The sequence below is a fragment of the Agelaius tricolor genome, unplaced genomic scaffold (assembly GCF_023055355.1).
Source record: "Agelaius tricolor isolate 1412-34295 unplaced genomic scaffold, bAgeTri1.0.p SCAF_11, whole genome shotgun sequence".
NCBI lineage: Eukaryota > Metazoa > Chordata > Aves > Passeriformes > Icteridae > Agelaius > Agelaius tricolor.
In genome coordinates, this window is record NW_027269271.1 from 9,046,956 (window position 1) to 9,062,982 (window position 16,027).

Consider the following 16,027-nt stretch of genomic DNA (forward strand, 5'->3'; position numbering starts at 1 on the left):
ATATGTTTTTGAAATGTCAGCTTTTCCAGTCTCCAGCATATGGCTAAATATTGATGCTTTTTTTTTTTAATTGAAATCTAATACACTAATATAAAGCAGAAAGGTACAGCTTTAATGTTGTCAGGAAAGACAGATGCCAGTAGGTCCTTTGCTGTGGAATCTTGGAATACATCTAATTGCTCATGAATATGCAAACTAAACTATCATGATTCTTCACCAAATGCTGCAAGTAATTCTGTCTTGCTACTTGAGATGTCAGAATTACGAGACGTAGTTTTTAGTTAATCTGCAGGGTGAAACAGTACATCGTATTTCATACAGTTCTGAACAAAAGTGTCTGCAGCTGATAATCAGATAGTTCCAGAGAGCTACAGTTTACAATCAATACATCATGCAGCTCTCCAGTGATGTGACACTGCTCACACTTCACACAGGACCTGTTTATGCTGAGGCTGACACATTATAAAGGTATATTTTCAGCAGCTTTTCTAGAATAATGTGGGATTCAAGTGACTGTGGAAGCTGTATGTTCAAAGTCTTTGAATTTCAGTAACAGGAATAAAACTTGCTTCTAAATCCTACTAAAATCTTAAACTTTTAAACCGTATAGAATCCCTTTACAGTATTTGAAATGGTGACTAATGTTTCAAGGAAAATATTTTACACAAAAAACTAGAATATGTAAAATTACCTGTTCTTTAGCCAAATAATCTGCCAGGGTATTTAGGAGCTTGTAGTATACTTCAAACCATGGTAGGTAACTAAAACAGAAGGAAAAAAGTATTTTAATAAAATATCAATGTATTTCTCCAGTGCTTATAAAATACTACAATGATTGATCTGACTTGCACGTTTTTATAACATCTCTACATACAAATAAAAAGCGTATCAACATTTTCCCCAAAAATTCAATGGCACATCACTGATAGACAGTATAGATAGATGGTTTCTTTATGCTGCTCCGTTAAGAGCAGATTAACTCATAATAATTAGACTTCGTAGTATTTTCAAGGCACCAAAAACCCATTTGAAACAGTTTCTAATCTCATTGCCATTATCATTAATTGTTACAGATTTCAGAAGTTATTTGCAGTTATGAAATTCCACATCTTCCTACACCCGGTGGGCTGACAGGCCTGCTGCTTCCCTGGAGAATGAAAACCAACTTTGTTTGGGCAGACCAGGTACCCTCTGTTTGACAAGTGGTGCAGTGCTGAGCAATAGCAGAGATGTCACATTATATGTAAGAATATTGGTCTCCCTATAAAGTCATTTCTATAGACAAAATTAACTTCCAAAAATAAAACCATTCACCAATATTGCAAACACAAACACATTAATACATCTATACTTAAGAGACTTCTACCACAAGCCTGCAGCCCTTGAGCACAGTACTCTCACTGAGTTAAACAGAATCCAAGACAAATAAGACATAACTGAAGAGTATAAGAAAAGAAACTCCAACACAGTGGTATTAGTTCCAACTTGCCTTCTATTGACAGAAGTTCTCTTTAACAGTGATATCATCAGTGACCACATGCTACAGGACTTTCCACCATCACTATTTAAGCTATTAAGTCTGATAAACTAAATAATAACAATAAAAATAAATTATAAATTTATTTTAAATTTATTAATTATAATAAATTATGCCTTATTTACAAGTTACACACTTTTTCATCTCTGTTAGAATTTTATCACTAACATTACTGAATAGGTAACATTATGGTTAATATTAGTTGTTAGAGATTAGAAGGGGGAGCTGGAAAGGAAATAGTGCCTGAAAGGTTTTCAGAACATTTCATACCCATATATAACACCATTACAGACTTCATTCTTCAATGCAGTGTAAATCCACAGACATGCATTTCTTAAAGGCTTTAGTGCATGCTGAGGACAGACCTTACATTGCAAATGTATATACTCCAGGAAGTATGCTAACTGCAACTGCAAAAACCAGGCAGGCAGAACCAAAATGCTTTCCCTGATAGGAAAAGGAAAGCTGTCAGGGGAAACCCTGGCTGGTAGAGAAGCCAAGTACTGCTTTGTGCAGCGAGTCCAGTGAAGGGTTATGTTTTCTTTGTAACACCTCTGTTCTCAGCATGCAGCTGGCAAGGTTTTAGAAACAGATCCTGATTCTTAAGGAAAAGAAAAAGCACAGCAGAAATCCAAACACAGTTATAGTTAATGCATTTTCTAGGAATTTTGCTGTCTTTATAAATGCTTTAACTACTGGCTCCTAAAAAAACCAAAACCAACCCCCTCCCCCCCCCAAAAAAACCAAGCAAAAAAAACCAAAAAAGACCAAAACACCCCACAAAAATCCATCATGAATTTGTTCCTGCCAAGCCAAAGAGACAGTGGCAATGATTTAATGATTTCCTTTAACTCCACCATATTAATGTCTTTATCACACTTTACCATACATTGTATTGGCTACTAATCAAAACAACATCAACCTCTTAATGCTCACAGACGTTTTTAATGCTTGGTATTGCTGACAGTGGTTAAGGTGTGACATTACTACATTTGTTTTTCAATATTTTCTTAATATAATCATAAAATTTACTTTAGTGCACCTTTGTAAGGCTGCTTACAGGTGTGAACATTCCATGCCCTCATAAAACACCCACCATATCAGCACCTAAAACATCTGATCTTTGAACATTCTTTCACCTAGGACTCCTGTTCTGTAATCTTCTCAAATCATGCTCACCTGGTTTTACACATCACTGAAACACACCACAGAGAGGCAAACAGAATTAATTGTTCGCTGCAGTGTTCAGAGTTTCTGCAAATGTCAGAGCTGTGGAACAGCTTCACAGAATTACTCAGAATTAGAGCACGGACTGGAACACTGTCCTAGCATTTTGTCAAAGACAAGGTACAAGGTGGGTATAACTTGCAAAGTATTTTTATAACAATGCACACACAAATGGGCAAGACTACCTAAAGGCTTTCCATTTTATTGCTACCTCTGTGTTAACAGTATACATGACCCCAGCACATTTTGCTGTAGAATACTCTGAAATCTCATCTGATAATCCATTTTTGATAATGAACATGTATGAACAAAATTCTATAAAAATAAATTATATTTCAGTAAAATATTAACCATACTTTTCTAGATGCATGATCTCAGCTACCCTATTAGTGAGAAAAGAAAAATTAAATGCAATTTTTATGCATTTAAAAAGGTCAAATTAATTATTTGAAATTAATGAATCCTAACAGAAAGCCAAGGGAGATTTTTATTTCATAGAGCAAGTCATGCTGACCAGAGTACTTGCATAGAAATTTCTTCCCTTAGCAACACCAGGCTGATGTTACACTTTCCATGTCTTTGTGCAAATGAACCACTAAGGAAAACATCCTACTTGACCATAGTTTATGAAAGTCAGTTTCCTTCATGAGCTGAAAGAATAGTAAAAGAATTGCTTTAAGCCTTATAACCACAGACACAAGGTTAATCGCATTTTAATGTGTCTCTTAAACCTGAAAAAAAGAGGAAATCAAAATAAGTACTCCATTACACTATATGGCATGAAACCAAAGGCTGCCAGAACCTGTCCTCTGCTTCTTTACTACATAATCTTCAGTTCTTCAATAGCACAGCCTGACTGGTAAAGCTTTTGTCAATATTTCTAATTATAATGAGCTTCAACAAAATATTACAAAGATCTATTGAAAAACGACAAAGTTCCCTTTATATTTTTCTTTTATGTATTTGCTAATTGTAATTCATTCAACATAATTAAGAATTGTTATACCTGCTTTTTCATAAACAGTAAAGAGTGCATTTGCATGTGTGCATACACAATGCATCTCTGCATTCAAAGTAAACACAGGTGTCTTTGGTCATGATAAAGACACCACCAGGTGGTTTTATGGACTCTCAACTCAAAGACCGAGTCCAAGCTCTTTGCAATTTGTTAAATCCCCAAGGCTGTCAAGCAACACTTTTGTCCTCTTTCATCAAAGGCTAATTTTGGAAGCACATTTATTAATAATCCCATTAATTGATTTGGACTGCTCTAGTAAACAGATTTCTTGGTAGATAAACACTGGATCCTACAGGCTTTACATCTTTATCCTGTATATCATATTGGACAAAGAATTGTATATGGAATCCTAGAATCCTGTAGGTTTGAAAAGATCTGTGAGACCATTGAGTCCAACCATCAACTCAGCACTGCCAAATCTACCACCAAACCACATCCCAAACACCTCATCTACCTGTGTTTTAAATCCCTCCAGGGATGGTGAATCCATCTGGGAAGCCTGCTCCAGTACTCAACAATCCTTCCCATGAAGAAACTTTTCCTAATATCCAGTCTAAACCTTCAGTGGTGCAACTGGAGGCCGTTTCCTCTTGTCTCATGATGTATTACCCAGGAGAGAGCCCGACACCCACTTGCTACCTCCTCTTTTCAGGTGGTTGTAAGGAGCTGTAAGGTCTCCCCTGAGCCTCCTTTTCTCCAGGATAAACAACCCCAGCTCTCCCAGCTGCTCCTGATCAGGCCTGTGCTCCAGACCCTTCTCCAGCATCTCAATGCCCCTCCTGAAGTGAGTGGCCCAAACCAAGCACAGAGTTCAAGGTGCTGCCTCGCCAGTGCCGAGTACAGGGGGACAATCCCTTCCCTGGTCCTGCTGGCCACACTATTCCTGATCCAGGCCAGGATGCCCTTGGCCTTCTTGGCCACCTGTGCCCAGCTGGCTCTTGGTCAGCCTCTGTCAACCAGCACTCCCAAGTCCTTTTCCACCAGGCAGCTTTCCAGCCACTCTGCCCCAGCCCGTAGCATTGCACGGGGCTGTTGTGACACAAGGACAGTACCCAGCACTTGGCCTTGTTGGCTTGTTTGGCATTTGCTTGTATGACAGCTAAAATCCAGAAGCATTTCAGGTCAAAGGATCTTCTGACCTTGCCCTGTTAACAAATCCTCAAAATTATTTAGCCTTTGCTACCGCAGTAGAACTCGTCTATGTAGAGAAAATTCATCCAGCATGCAAAAGTCCATCAGCATCTACTAGTTGGGTAACTATTTTTTTTTTCAAGACAGTACAGAAATGCATTATCTGAAGCACATAGTATTTAAGTGGCTGAATTTGACAGAGGAGACCTGTAATATATTACTCCTCCTAATTAAGAACTGGCAAACTAATATGTATCTTACACACTAAAGTGTACCCTAATGTGTTAAGGTACACACTAATATGTACCTTAACAACAGAAAAAAAATCAAAATTAAGGTCCATGACCAGAAAAACCTCACCACCATACCTGTATTCATAAAACTATTTATGAGCAGTCAGTACATTTCATAATTAATTAGCTGTCTTATGAAAACTTCTAAAGGTTATCAATGAAGCCCCTTTACAGTACAGAAAGCAGAGAAAAATCAGGGCTTTAAATGATCAATTTTAATGTATTTGGAAGCCGAAATTAATTTCAGTTCTGAAACTATGAGACCACTAATGGTTTCTTATTTATTTTTCTTTAATTGTAGCCACTGTCCTTGCATTCCTCAAGTTACCATCAGAAACCGTTAGACAAACAAACATGTAAGACAAACATAGGACAACATCCAGAAACATACAACAATTTCTCTAAATATTTCTTCCATAATAATGAGAAACAATAAAAGCATAAACAATATTAATAGATCTATATTCCCTGATGGAGAATACAGGGGTCTTTATTTAAAAGTATAGCCCCTGTCTGTCACAAAAGCAAGAGACCAAGATCCTTCATGGTTAATTAAAAACATACTTAGCATTTTCTCTTAATCCAAATGAGCCACGAGGCAGGAGCTCAGACTTTTATTCAAAGTCACACACAACCCTTGTTGCCGTAAGTAGACTTCCACCTCACTGGTGCTTCTACTACAGCTCTGATAAAACTTTTACATTCATGAGTCAAAGGTTAAACAAAGGAGAGGAAATGTTTTCTGTCAAATAGTCAGGTAACCACTAACAGTCCTGAACTATCAGCAGGAATCTAACTTCTAGTAATCAAATAAAACTAAGGAAACTGCCTTTCCGTAGCTAAATGTCTAATGTCTAGGGGCTACTTTTCTGTCTGGAAAATTGACACAAAATGTGTAAAATTGAAACATTCTGCTTCTAAGGGATTTGCCTAAAGGAAGAGTGAAAAAGTTTCAAGCGTGGTCTGAACTAAAGAACTACAAAGCCTTACCACATAAACCTGTCTTCCTTATTAGAGCATTTCATTTGGAAACGTAGGTGACAATTTTACAGTCATAAAATTAACAAAATCTAAGACTGAGCATTTTAATGATGCATTTTGTATTCCTCTGCATACCTAAGGTCAACTTCAGAGTCCATCAAGAGTTTCAATTTATTTATACTTTGTACTAAAACCCTTCAGGTAATTCAAAATCAATTTCATGTAAACCCAGAAAGTATCATTTCTACTGCAGGCAGCAGTGATACTTAGAAACAAAACCCAGAAGAATTAAGTCTACTATTATTCAAAAGCAGACAATCAAGTTTCTGCTGCACCACTTCAAATCTCAACTAGTAAAACTATTTCCCAAAAATAGGTAAAGTAAAACTAGGATAAAAGATGCAGTATAGGATATGAGCTCAACAAGTTATTGTAGAATATGCCTATTGTGTATCCCTTGTCTTGCAGGGCTGCATTAGCTCAACACTGTGTGGAGAGGGAGGAGGTGACACAGCAGGATTCACACCGAGAGCTTCATGAAGCAGCCATGCAGCTTAATGAAAAGCACTAAATTAAATAAAACCTGCAAAGGAATCACACAGCATTTCTGGAGAATAATCCAAGAGTCATTTTCTCATCTTACTATGGTTTAGCACTTCAAATTCGGCAACTGCAGTCAAGCTCTGCACATTCATTCTAGACAATACAACATCACAATTAAGTTTTTCAAACAAAAATGCCTGAGAAAGCTACCTTGGGAAATTTTTATTTCACTTTATAAACATAGAGAGCATTTGAACAATGCGTTCTGATTTGGAAGAAAATTCTATTTACACAATTCATATACATGTGCATATAAAATGCAAAAAAACTCCATAAAACTTATGGATGAATTTTGTATGTACAAGTATATTTTCTGTTTCAAACTATCCAGTTTAAAGCAGGACCATGTGGCTGCAAATTCAGAGATAATTTCCTTTAATTAATGTTTCAGATGGACAATGAATTATAGAGCAAAGTCCCATAAACCACAATGACTTTAATCTTACATGCAGCTTTGAGTTGCTGGTGTAAAACCTGAGGACAACCAGCCTTTACTTCAGCTTTCAGTTAAGAATCCCATTCAGCAGTTGAAATTCTATCTCTTTAGACGCCCTGGCAGAGGTTAACACATGGCTTGGTACTATCCACAAAGGACACCTACAAGGGAAAAGCCGTGAACTGTTGCCCACTCAAACATCTAAAGCATTTCCTTCCAATCACTTTGACTGGCTTGTTCCTGCTTGTCTTTAGAGATTTTTAGTTACATTTCAGTTATTTATGACAATTCAACTAAGTTTTCTGTATTTAATTATCTCTAATTGTCTTTGTCAAAGCCTCAGTCAGTAATCTTATTATAGTCCTCTTGTCCAAGGGGATACATCCATGTGCACAGGAGAAGGCAGTTTGACACGGCATTCCTGTACACGTGCACCTGTGTGTTTATAGAAAAGTCCATGGCTGTAGCGCACACACCTGTGATGAACAAGAAGTCTGAATTGCCCATACATCAGCCATCACGTGTATACACATAGCAAATATCATTTTATGTGGTTTTGATATATGGACAAAAGCGAGGTTGAACATGCACACACATTCTTTACATATAAAGACAGCATTCCTTTTTTTTTATTATTTTGGTTAATTTAAGAACAATAAGAACGTGCAAAGGAGATAAAATGCCCAAAGAAATCTGCTTAGTGAGTCTTCTTTCACTTGGTCACTTCTAATGAATCTTGGGATTCAGAGAAAAAACCAGACTGGCTACTAGAACATATCAGGTGGAAATAGTGATGCATTCCTTCCAGCTAAACACAACACAACGCACACATTCTGGAGATAAGCAGAGAACCCAGCCACGAGAACAGTGCTATGAAGCTAGTGCTGTTATGCATTCAGCTGTGCATTGTAAATTTGAAATTGTCACAATAAAAGCAATAAAGGCAATGCTTTGGATACGGTTCAGTGAAAAATTATAGCTTGCCACTTTTCATTTTCCTACTTATTTCTACCAAGTAACAGACCATTGACTAATCTTTAGCTGATGCACGTCCATGGGGAAATGTTAAAAGAAATACCCAGTTTACACCAGCTGAGAATTTACATCCTTTGCTTTGCAGCACTCCATGCAGTACTTAAATGCACTTGAGTGTGCATAACTCATTAGATGTTGTTACAGCCACAGAAACAATGCAAAAAATTTTGTTTCTAGCTTGATGAGGGGAGAAAAGATTAACTCAGAGAAAAGAGCTAAAAGCATACACATATATTTTCACTCTGGGCTTTAATAAGTTATATTAAAAAAAAGGTATCACAGAGAAAATGGCTAAATATTACGCATTCCAAAAGCCTAAGACTTAAATCCTTCTGAAGCATTACTAAAGGCATATTTCAAAGATCCCAGAAAGCAAAATAATTTCCAGAATGTAGTATTTCCCTTTTGCTACTTTCATTATATGGTAGTATTCTTTCTTTTTTTTTTTTTTTTTTTGCAATATTTACAGCAAACCTTCTTTTAAAATTACTTGCCAAAAACATTCAGCGTACTGGCTCTCAACATTAGTTTGGCATCTGTTTAAAAGTTCATTAAAATCTTGATGTGCTCTTTCCAATAATTTTAAGCACTACTGTACAAGTCTCTATATTGGCTGGCTCTTTTTTCCCTCAGTGTTCATTTTCTGATAATCCTTTTGCAGGCAGATGTTGGGTTTTTCTCCCTAACTCACGTGGTCTATCCTAGGGACATCCTCCACAACTACCTGATTTCCATATTGCCCAAAAATCTGAGAACTTGCTTTTCTCCATATTCTTCCTATCCTATTCTCCAAAATTCTCTCTTTCCCATTTGCTGCCAATGCATTTGGCTCCTCCTCTCTTATGTTTGTCCAGATTCTTGCTTTAAAAGCAATTTAAATTCAATTTTTTTCTTCCTCTTTGCTGCTGAACTGGACATTCGTATTTCCTCTACTGGGCTTGCAGGCTGCTAGGTTCTTAATTGAAGTTGCAAATCTGTCCTTTAATGAGATCACTCTGCCTTTAATTTAATTACAATGGTTTTAGGACAACTAAACAAATTGGGGTTTTTTGTTACCAAAACAATTATTTTAAGAGAGAAGAAAGAAAAAGCAGAGAGAGAAACAAAGTATTTCTTTGGGGTCACTCTCCCCAACATCAGTATCTTCTCTGCAATAAAACAGCATGCTCTTGTGAACTCTCTGGATCTACTGTTTCTTATACTAGCCATTGTCCAGGCAAAGAACTTGGAACAGACACCCAAAAATCTCCTTTCCAAGGACAGGAATACAGAATAATGCACTTTATTGCTGAATTGACAGAGTGCTTGTCAAAGATCTGATTAGAAAGTAAAAATATCCACATAACAGTTCAAGCCTCTAAGGCTGCAATGTATTGTTCTCTGCATTTAAGCAGAAATTTCATGTTATTTGAATAAAATTATTAAGTTCACAGAAGAATACCATCATATGGGGCTTGAGGCCACTTTTTATGTGAAAGCAATAGTAACGCTGCCATAGAAAAATAATACCTGATAGCAAAGTTAAATACATTAGCAGAGAACTTGGAAAAGATAATTTTTTTCTTGTATTTTCCATATTCACTCATTGAGTCAATTTTTATTGTGCCACCTTACCTTAGGATACAGAGGCAGACCTTGCCTCCTGACGTCAAACGGCAGAATCCAAACCTTTGCTTACTTTCAATGTCAGTGAGCACAAAGGTGAAATGCTGTCCTACTTGGTTTTGGGACACCCTGAAAAAACAGATACAGAGCATAAAACCATTAAATCACATAAAACATGAGCATTTAATTCATCGGCCTCAATTATTTTCATGCTTAATCCTCACTATAATCCTCAATACAATTCTATTGTCTGCTGTTCTTTTCCAGTTTTTACACAATCTTCTACAGCAGAATACCTAAGAACCTGCCAGTAATGATTAACACCTGCTATTTCTGGTTCAATCTTAGATGACCATGCTGAAAATTAATTCCCAGAGAAGCTAAAAATCATCACAGACCCCAGTCTACCAGGCAGAGAGCACCAATATTTAATTTATCCCCTGCAATATGGAGCAGGGGTCTGTTGAGGTTTTGCGGGTTCGTTTGGGTTTTTTTAAAATCTCCAGCAAAATAAAATATAGAAAATCTCCCCCCTAGGGAAAAAAGAAAGTAGCAGTTGATCAAAGGGCAAGAGAAGCTACATAGGACACAGATTTTTTACTGTTTAAGACGTGCGTGACAAAGGTTTAAAAATTAAGTACATGGTACCACTATCCAGCCTGTACAGTCTCCCACTCTTTTCAGTTTATTTTACCCCCTCTTGAACATAAAGTGACTAAAATGAACCAAAAGCCTGTACTGAGCATACAACATTAGAAGATACACTTACTCCAATATAATTATCCATAAGTAATGGCCTTTTTTCATTAGGTAATTAATCTCAAATCATTAAAACAAGCACTTTCCTCAGCTGCCTTCAGCAGCCTGGAACAATCTAGTGCTCTCTTCAACCACTGTAAATACTCAATGGCTTGTGCCCAGTCCCTCCCTGCTCAGGTTCTGGGGAGCTGGGATGCTGCACGCTGCCCTGGCACCACAGAGCCATCAATAACCTGGCCCTACTGCTCCCCTGCCACCCCTGTGGTTTCCTCTGCCACATCTCTGCACTTTGCTCCTTCCTGCAGAGAGCAGACTGCCATGGAATGTGCTGTGTGGTTTCAGCACCCCTGTGCACCCTGGGGCTCCCACAAAAACCAGCAGCAGCTGCTCAGCTGGAGCACTGGAAATGCTCCGAGCAGTGACCTTGGCTGCCTCTGCTCCCACCCTCTCTCAGCTCAGCCATGTCCCACTCTGAGCCCTGGAGCTTCCAGCAGCCAGCCCTGGCTTCTCCTCACACCATGGAACACCTGGCAGGGTTAGGTTGGAGGCTCTGTGCACAACTATACTAACCCAAATTGATTTTCATGTACTGTGTACACCTATGTCAGGCAAAATGTCTGTACACAGGGCCACTTTAAAAGTGAGATATAAATTCTGATATTTTCTATTAAAAATAGCCCAGCCAAGTTATGAGTTCAGTGGGAAGCATTTCTGATGCCACCTCACCATCTCCAAATCACAATCTTCCCTTTGCTTCTTTAAGAGAGGCAACTCCATGTTTGACACGCAGCATAAAAGCGGCCCAGCTTGAAAACCACTTCCCACACAGTTTAGAAAGAGATGTGAGCAGCAAGTCCCAGATTTTCAATTTGAGAAACACTCCAAGGCTAAAACTAAATTTCCACAAGAACCCAAAAATTTGCATTTGGTCCCGTTTGCTTCAAAAGAACAGCTAACAGAAGCCAGTGACCGACCATCCATCTGGACTACATTTTCTGCTCAGTTTAAAGTACTGAATTAATTCTGAGTTTCTAATTTGAGAGCTCCACTTAAGATGTGGGGGCAGCAAGGATGCCTGTTTTTTCACTCCTCTTCAGCAGAATTAAAACTGACTATATGTAAGCCCTACCATGAAAAACCAATGATAATTGGGGATTTCAATCGATAGATGACCACAATGTATAAACCAGATACATAAAACATTCCACAAGTGCTAGCACTACAGCTTTAACACATATATAGCATGTTCCATCCTGCAGACAAACACTGGCCAAGTGACTTGGGGTTTGTGCCTCTCTGTTTCACTGCAGCACATTCAGCTTGTTCAGAAATCAAGTCTCCCCTCCAGCAACAGGCAGCAGCTCCTGGCCCTAGTACCTGGACCACAGCATTGATGCCTCTCAAGTTTTCCTAGCATGGAAACCAGCACAGATAAAATGAAATTATCATATACCAGAATTCCCTCAACAAAATGTTTTCCAGACTTGTTATTGGAGCACAAGATAAACCAGCCCAGCTGCAAAACCTTTCTGCAAAATGCCGCTCTAGTCAGCTGTTTGAAGGGAGCATGATCTGCTCCCTTGAAGGGGAGAGCAGGCACAAATCGTTCCCAACCAGTGCTGACATTCTCCTCACTCTTTCCTCTGCCTTGCTTTTGACTGACTTTCAACTCTTGCCCTGCATGCTCACTTTTAATGTTAGTTCAATAATAATAAATCACTAATAATGAAGAATGTGTGTAAATACTTATTAACCCTGCAGACTACAATGGGCTCTTTCAAGGTTATTACAGTTCACTATAGAAATAAAAATAGGTTTTAAAATTTTCTGTGTGCCTACACAATGCAGAAAAGGCTCTTTAGTACACATAGAGTAGGTAAAGAGTAATTTTAAAGATTTTTGTTTACACTACAACCATTGCTTAGGCCTTATTTTAAGGGAGCCTTGAGAGAGTTGATTAAGGCAGGAAACTGAATCTCTCCTTCAAACAAAAAGCAGCATATCTAATCACTAAATTTATCCTTTGCTCTCCACAAAAACTGCTCTTCTTACAGATTATTTTGTTTAGGATACAGAAGATGTTTGAAATTAATTTTTTCTTCAAATTTTAGAAATTTTTGAGGAGTTTAAAAAAAATTTAAGACCTTATATATGGGAATAGAGATTTCTGTTTTCTTTTAAAAATAAGTCTTAATGTTATTGTAACTTATATCACGTACATGTCCTTGACCAATATAAATAATATACACAGTTCTGACTGAAGCTTTCATGGCTGCTACTTAAACCTGAAAGTTTCACACATATTACAACTCTCAAACTGATAGGGAAAACCAAACCCATCAGTCACCAGTCTGTCACCCTAATTTCCCAAATCAAAGAACAGAACAGAAACTGTTTCAAGCAGGAATTTGAAAACCAGGTGTTAAGGGGGTGGTACAAGCTGATGGAGAGACTGGAGAGACAGTAGCACCAGGCTGGGCATTCTCCTTCAGCTAATTGCTATCCCCAAATCTAAGCTTCAAGGACTATTTTCTTCACTTCCATGCCCATTCCAGGATCCATAAGTCCACAGCTCAGGTTCCCTGTGTGGAAAGCTCCTCCGTTCCAGCCAAGCTGTCTGATTTGAGCTCTGCCTCCCAGTTCAGAAAAAAAAAAAAAAAAAAGAAAAGAAAGAAACAGGAGAAAAACTCCAGAAGATATGAAAATGGACAATGCCACCACCAATTAAGAAAATTCCCACAAATAAAAAGCACAGTTAGCTTATTAATGGGGTCATGTTTTCATAACAACAGAAGCATTTAAAGAAACCACAACTACTGGTAAAGAGTCTCACTGGGAGTATTTCAGTTGCAACAGAAGCCTGTCTAGAAGCTCTGTCCCAGGACCCTGCCCATCACACCTGGCCAAGGGTCTATGGGAGGACACGGCGCCTCCCCCAGCATTCCAGGTTTCCTCTCAGACAGGTGCACTTCTGCACACCCATGGAAACCAAACAACTCCTGTGTGAAATCAATAGTCACACTCCTCACAGCACACACTGCAGCCTGTCCTTACACTTGTCTCACACACATTCACTGTTACACAAACATGTGCCATAATACAGTGAGATACAAGATGCAAAGAACTCAGTTGTGTGCAACTGCTGCTACATTTCTGAGTTTACAATCCCCCTTGCAAACTGACTGCAGTGCCTGAAGGGTACAGGAAATGCTACAGTTCATTTATCTTCACCTGTACAGCTTGAAATACTTTCTTCATTATTTACTTTTCCTTCTCAACTATTTACTCTGAAGGCAAAATTTTTGTGTAAGATATCTTATAACTGCCTTTCACAAGATCTACAAATCCAATGATTTCAAGGCATCATTTTGCACTTCTCTTGATAATAGCTGTGTTTCTGCACAGACTTTTACCACAAATATCAACAGAAAAGGCATCAGCCAGGAACAGGAGAATGACACTGATGTCATTCCTGCTATCATTACTCACTCACCCTAAAACATTATGAATTAAATAACCCGCATGGTAATTCCCATACTCGAGTGACATTCTGCTGCTAAGGAGAAATTGTCTACAGCAGCAGCATCATCATTGATTATTCTCCAAAATCCAACACTTCCCCATGACTAGGTGAGCACCATGGAGAAATTAATGTGGTACACATCACTGTCTCCATGCTGTTCCTACAGGCAGTTCCCAAAAGAGTAGCTAAAAGAGGCTTGCGTGCTTCGCATTCAGCAGAAGAAATGCATCCTGAAAGGGAGAAGACTGAGGAATGAAAGGAGCAAGGGAAGTACTTATGGTGGAGAGAAATGGCAGAGGTTCAAAGCACAGATAAAAATGAGGGGTCAAGCAGTGACGTAGCACAACTTCAGGCTGAACCAGAAATGGCTCCAAAAAGAACAAGAGAAGTTGCATCCTCACCAGTCATCACCCAGTTACATAACTGATGGATGTGGAGATTGGGCTATGGACTCTGCAAAGTCACACCTGAGCTCCGGGTTGAGAGGAAAAATACAAAAGACTGCTGGAGAAAGAAAAGTGAAGCAAGCCATGCAGGATTTGCACAGAGGATTCAAGCAACAAGAGAGAACAAAATGCTTTTATCTGAAGCATTAATATTACTTTAGCAAACACTGAAAGGAAATTAAAATCTCTGTCCTCAAATGTTAAATCATCCTAGACCATAGAAAAATAAATAAATGGAGTACCAAAGAAAAGGGTCTTTCTTTGTAAATACATACATGCAAACTGTTAGAATATTATATACTTGTGCCATTATTAAATAGAAAATAATTTGTTCAGAAAAGAGACATAGGTACTTGGAGCAAATGCTCAAGAACTTCTATGATGGAATTAATTTCTTAATCCCTTTAAAATAAAATGTAAGCCATAACCAGAAGTAACAATTTACATGTTTGTTTTCAATAAAAAATATATATAAAACTCAAAGTTTAAGTCATGGTCAAAGAATTTTTTTTACACCATTGTGCCTCTTTTGGCTTGACTTTCAGTTTCAATTTAATGGGAGTTTCCTTTAGATTTTTAATTACCATTCACAGTATGTACTTTTGATAATTAGTGTGAGTAGTGTACAGTTACTTATAACATCTGCATAAGGTATGCCCAGTGAGATGATGCAAGCAGCATCAAACAGTGAGAACTAAATCTGGATCTCTATGATCATTGCAGGATAGTGGATAAAAGAAAATCCAATAGATTATCTCATTTCTTTTCTTTTTCAATTCCTTAAGTAATTAACATAGGTGACTTGAAAGAAAATGGGTGACAGTGATCTTACTACTGGTGCTTTAACTTTCCTTTCTCCATAATTTGAAGAACATAGATTTTTTACTTTATTTAGTTTTATTTAGCTGGATAAGAGAATTAACACTCCATTATCTATAACTCTGCTGTGTAGTAGAAACCCAGAAGAAATCTATAGAACAAATTTTTTTTTAATTAAGTATCAGAATCATACTTAATTCCATCATATAAGTTGAAGCTACTACTTTTGCACTAGTAATTTCTAGCTCTTAATAGGTTCAGACAATGCTTGAAGTATTTTATATTAATAAATATACATATCCTACATATATGTAGATAAATATACACATATTACAGGTTGAGAAGCTATGCTCTCTGCAGTACAATACACTCAATAAACGAAATAGGTATTTTCTATTTCAGGTCAAATGTTTCTGTACAGAAATTGTCATTGAAAATGCCTGTAAAATCCCTGGGAGTATTAGGTGCACCATCTATCATGACCCTATATACAAGAGGAAAACTATATATACATATATACATTCATCAGACAAGGGAAAGCATATTTATGGCTAGACAAACACTAAAATGATTGTAAGATCTTAAATCTCCAGTGGAAAAAAGCCCTATAAAAA

The 16,027-nt window shown here is 37.7% G+C and overlaps 1 protein-coding gene across 2 annotated transcripts in view; it reads right to left on the reverse strand.

Annotated features, from left to right (window-relative positions):
- The window catches only part of DENND1B (DENN domain containing 1B), a 151,272-nt gene that overhangs the window by 78,172 nt on the left and 57,073 nt on the right, over positions 1 to 16,027 (reverse strand). For both annotated transcript variants that reach the window (XM_071436022.1, XM_071436023.1), the window contains exons 5-6: positions 9,876 to 9,995; positions 692 to 761 (exon numbers count right to left, since the gene is read on the reverse strand). In XM_071436022.1, coding sequence (XP_071292123.1) covers positions 692 to 761; positions 9,876 to 9,995 — 190 coding nt within the window. The remainder of the gene's footprint in view (positions 1 to 691; positions 762 to 9,875; positions 9,996 to 16,027) is intronic.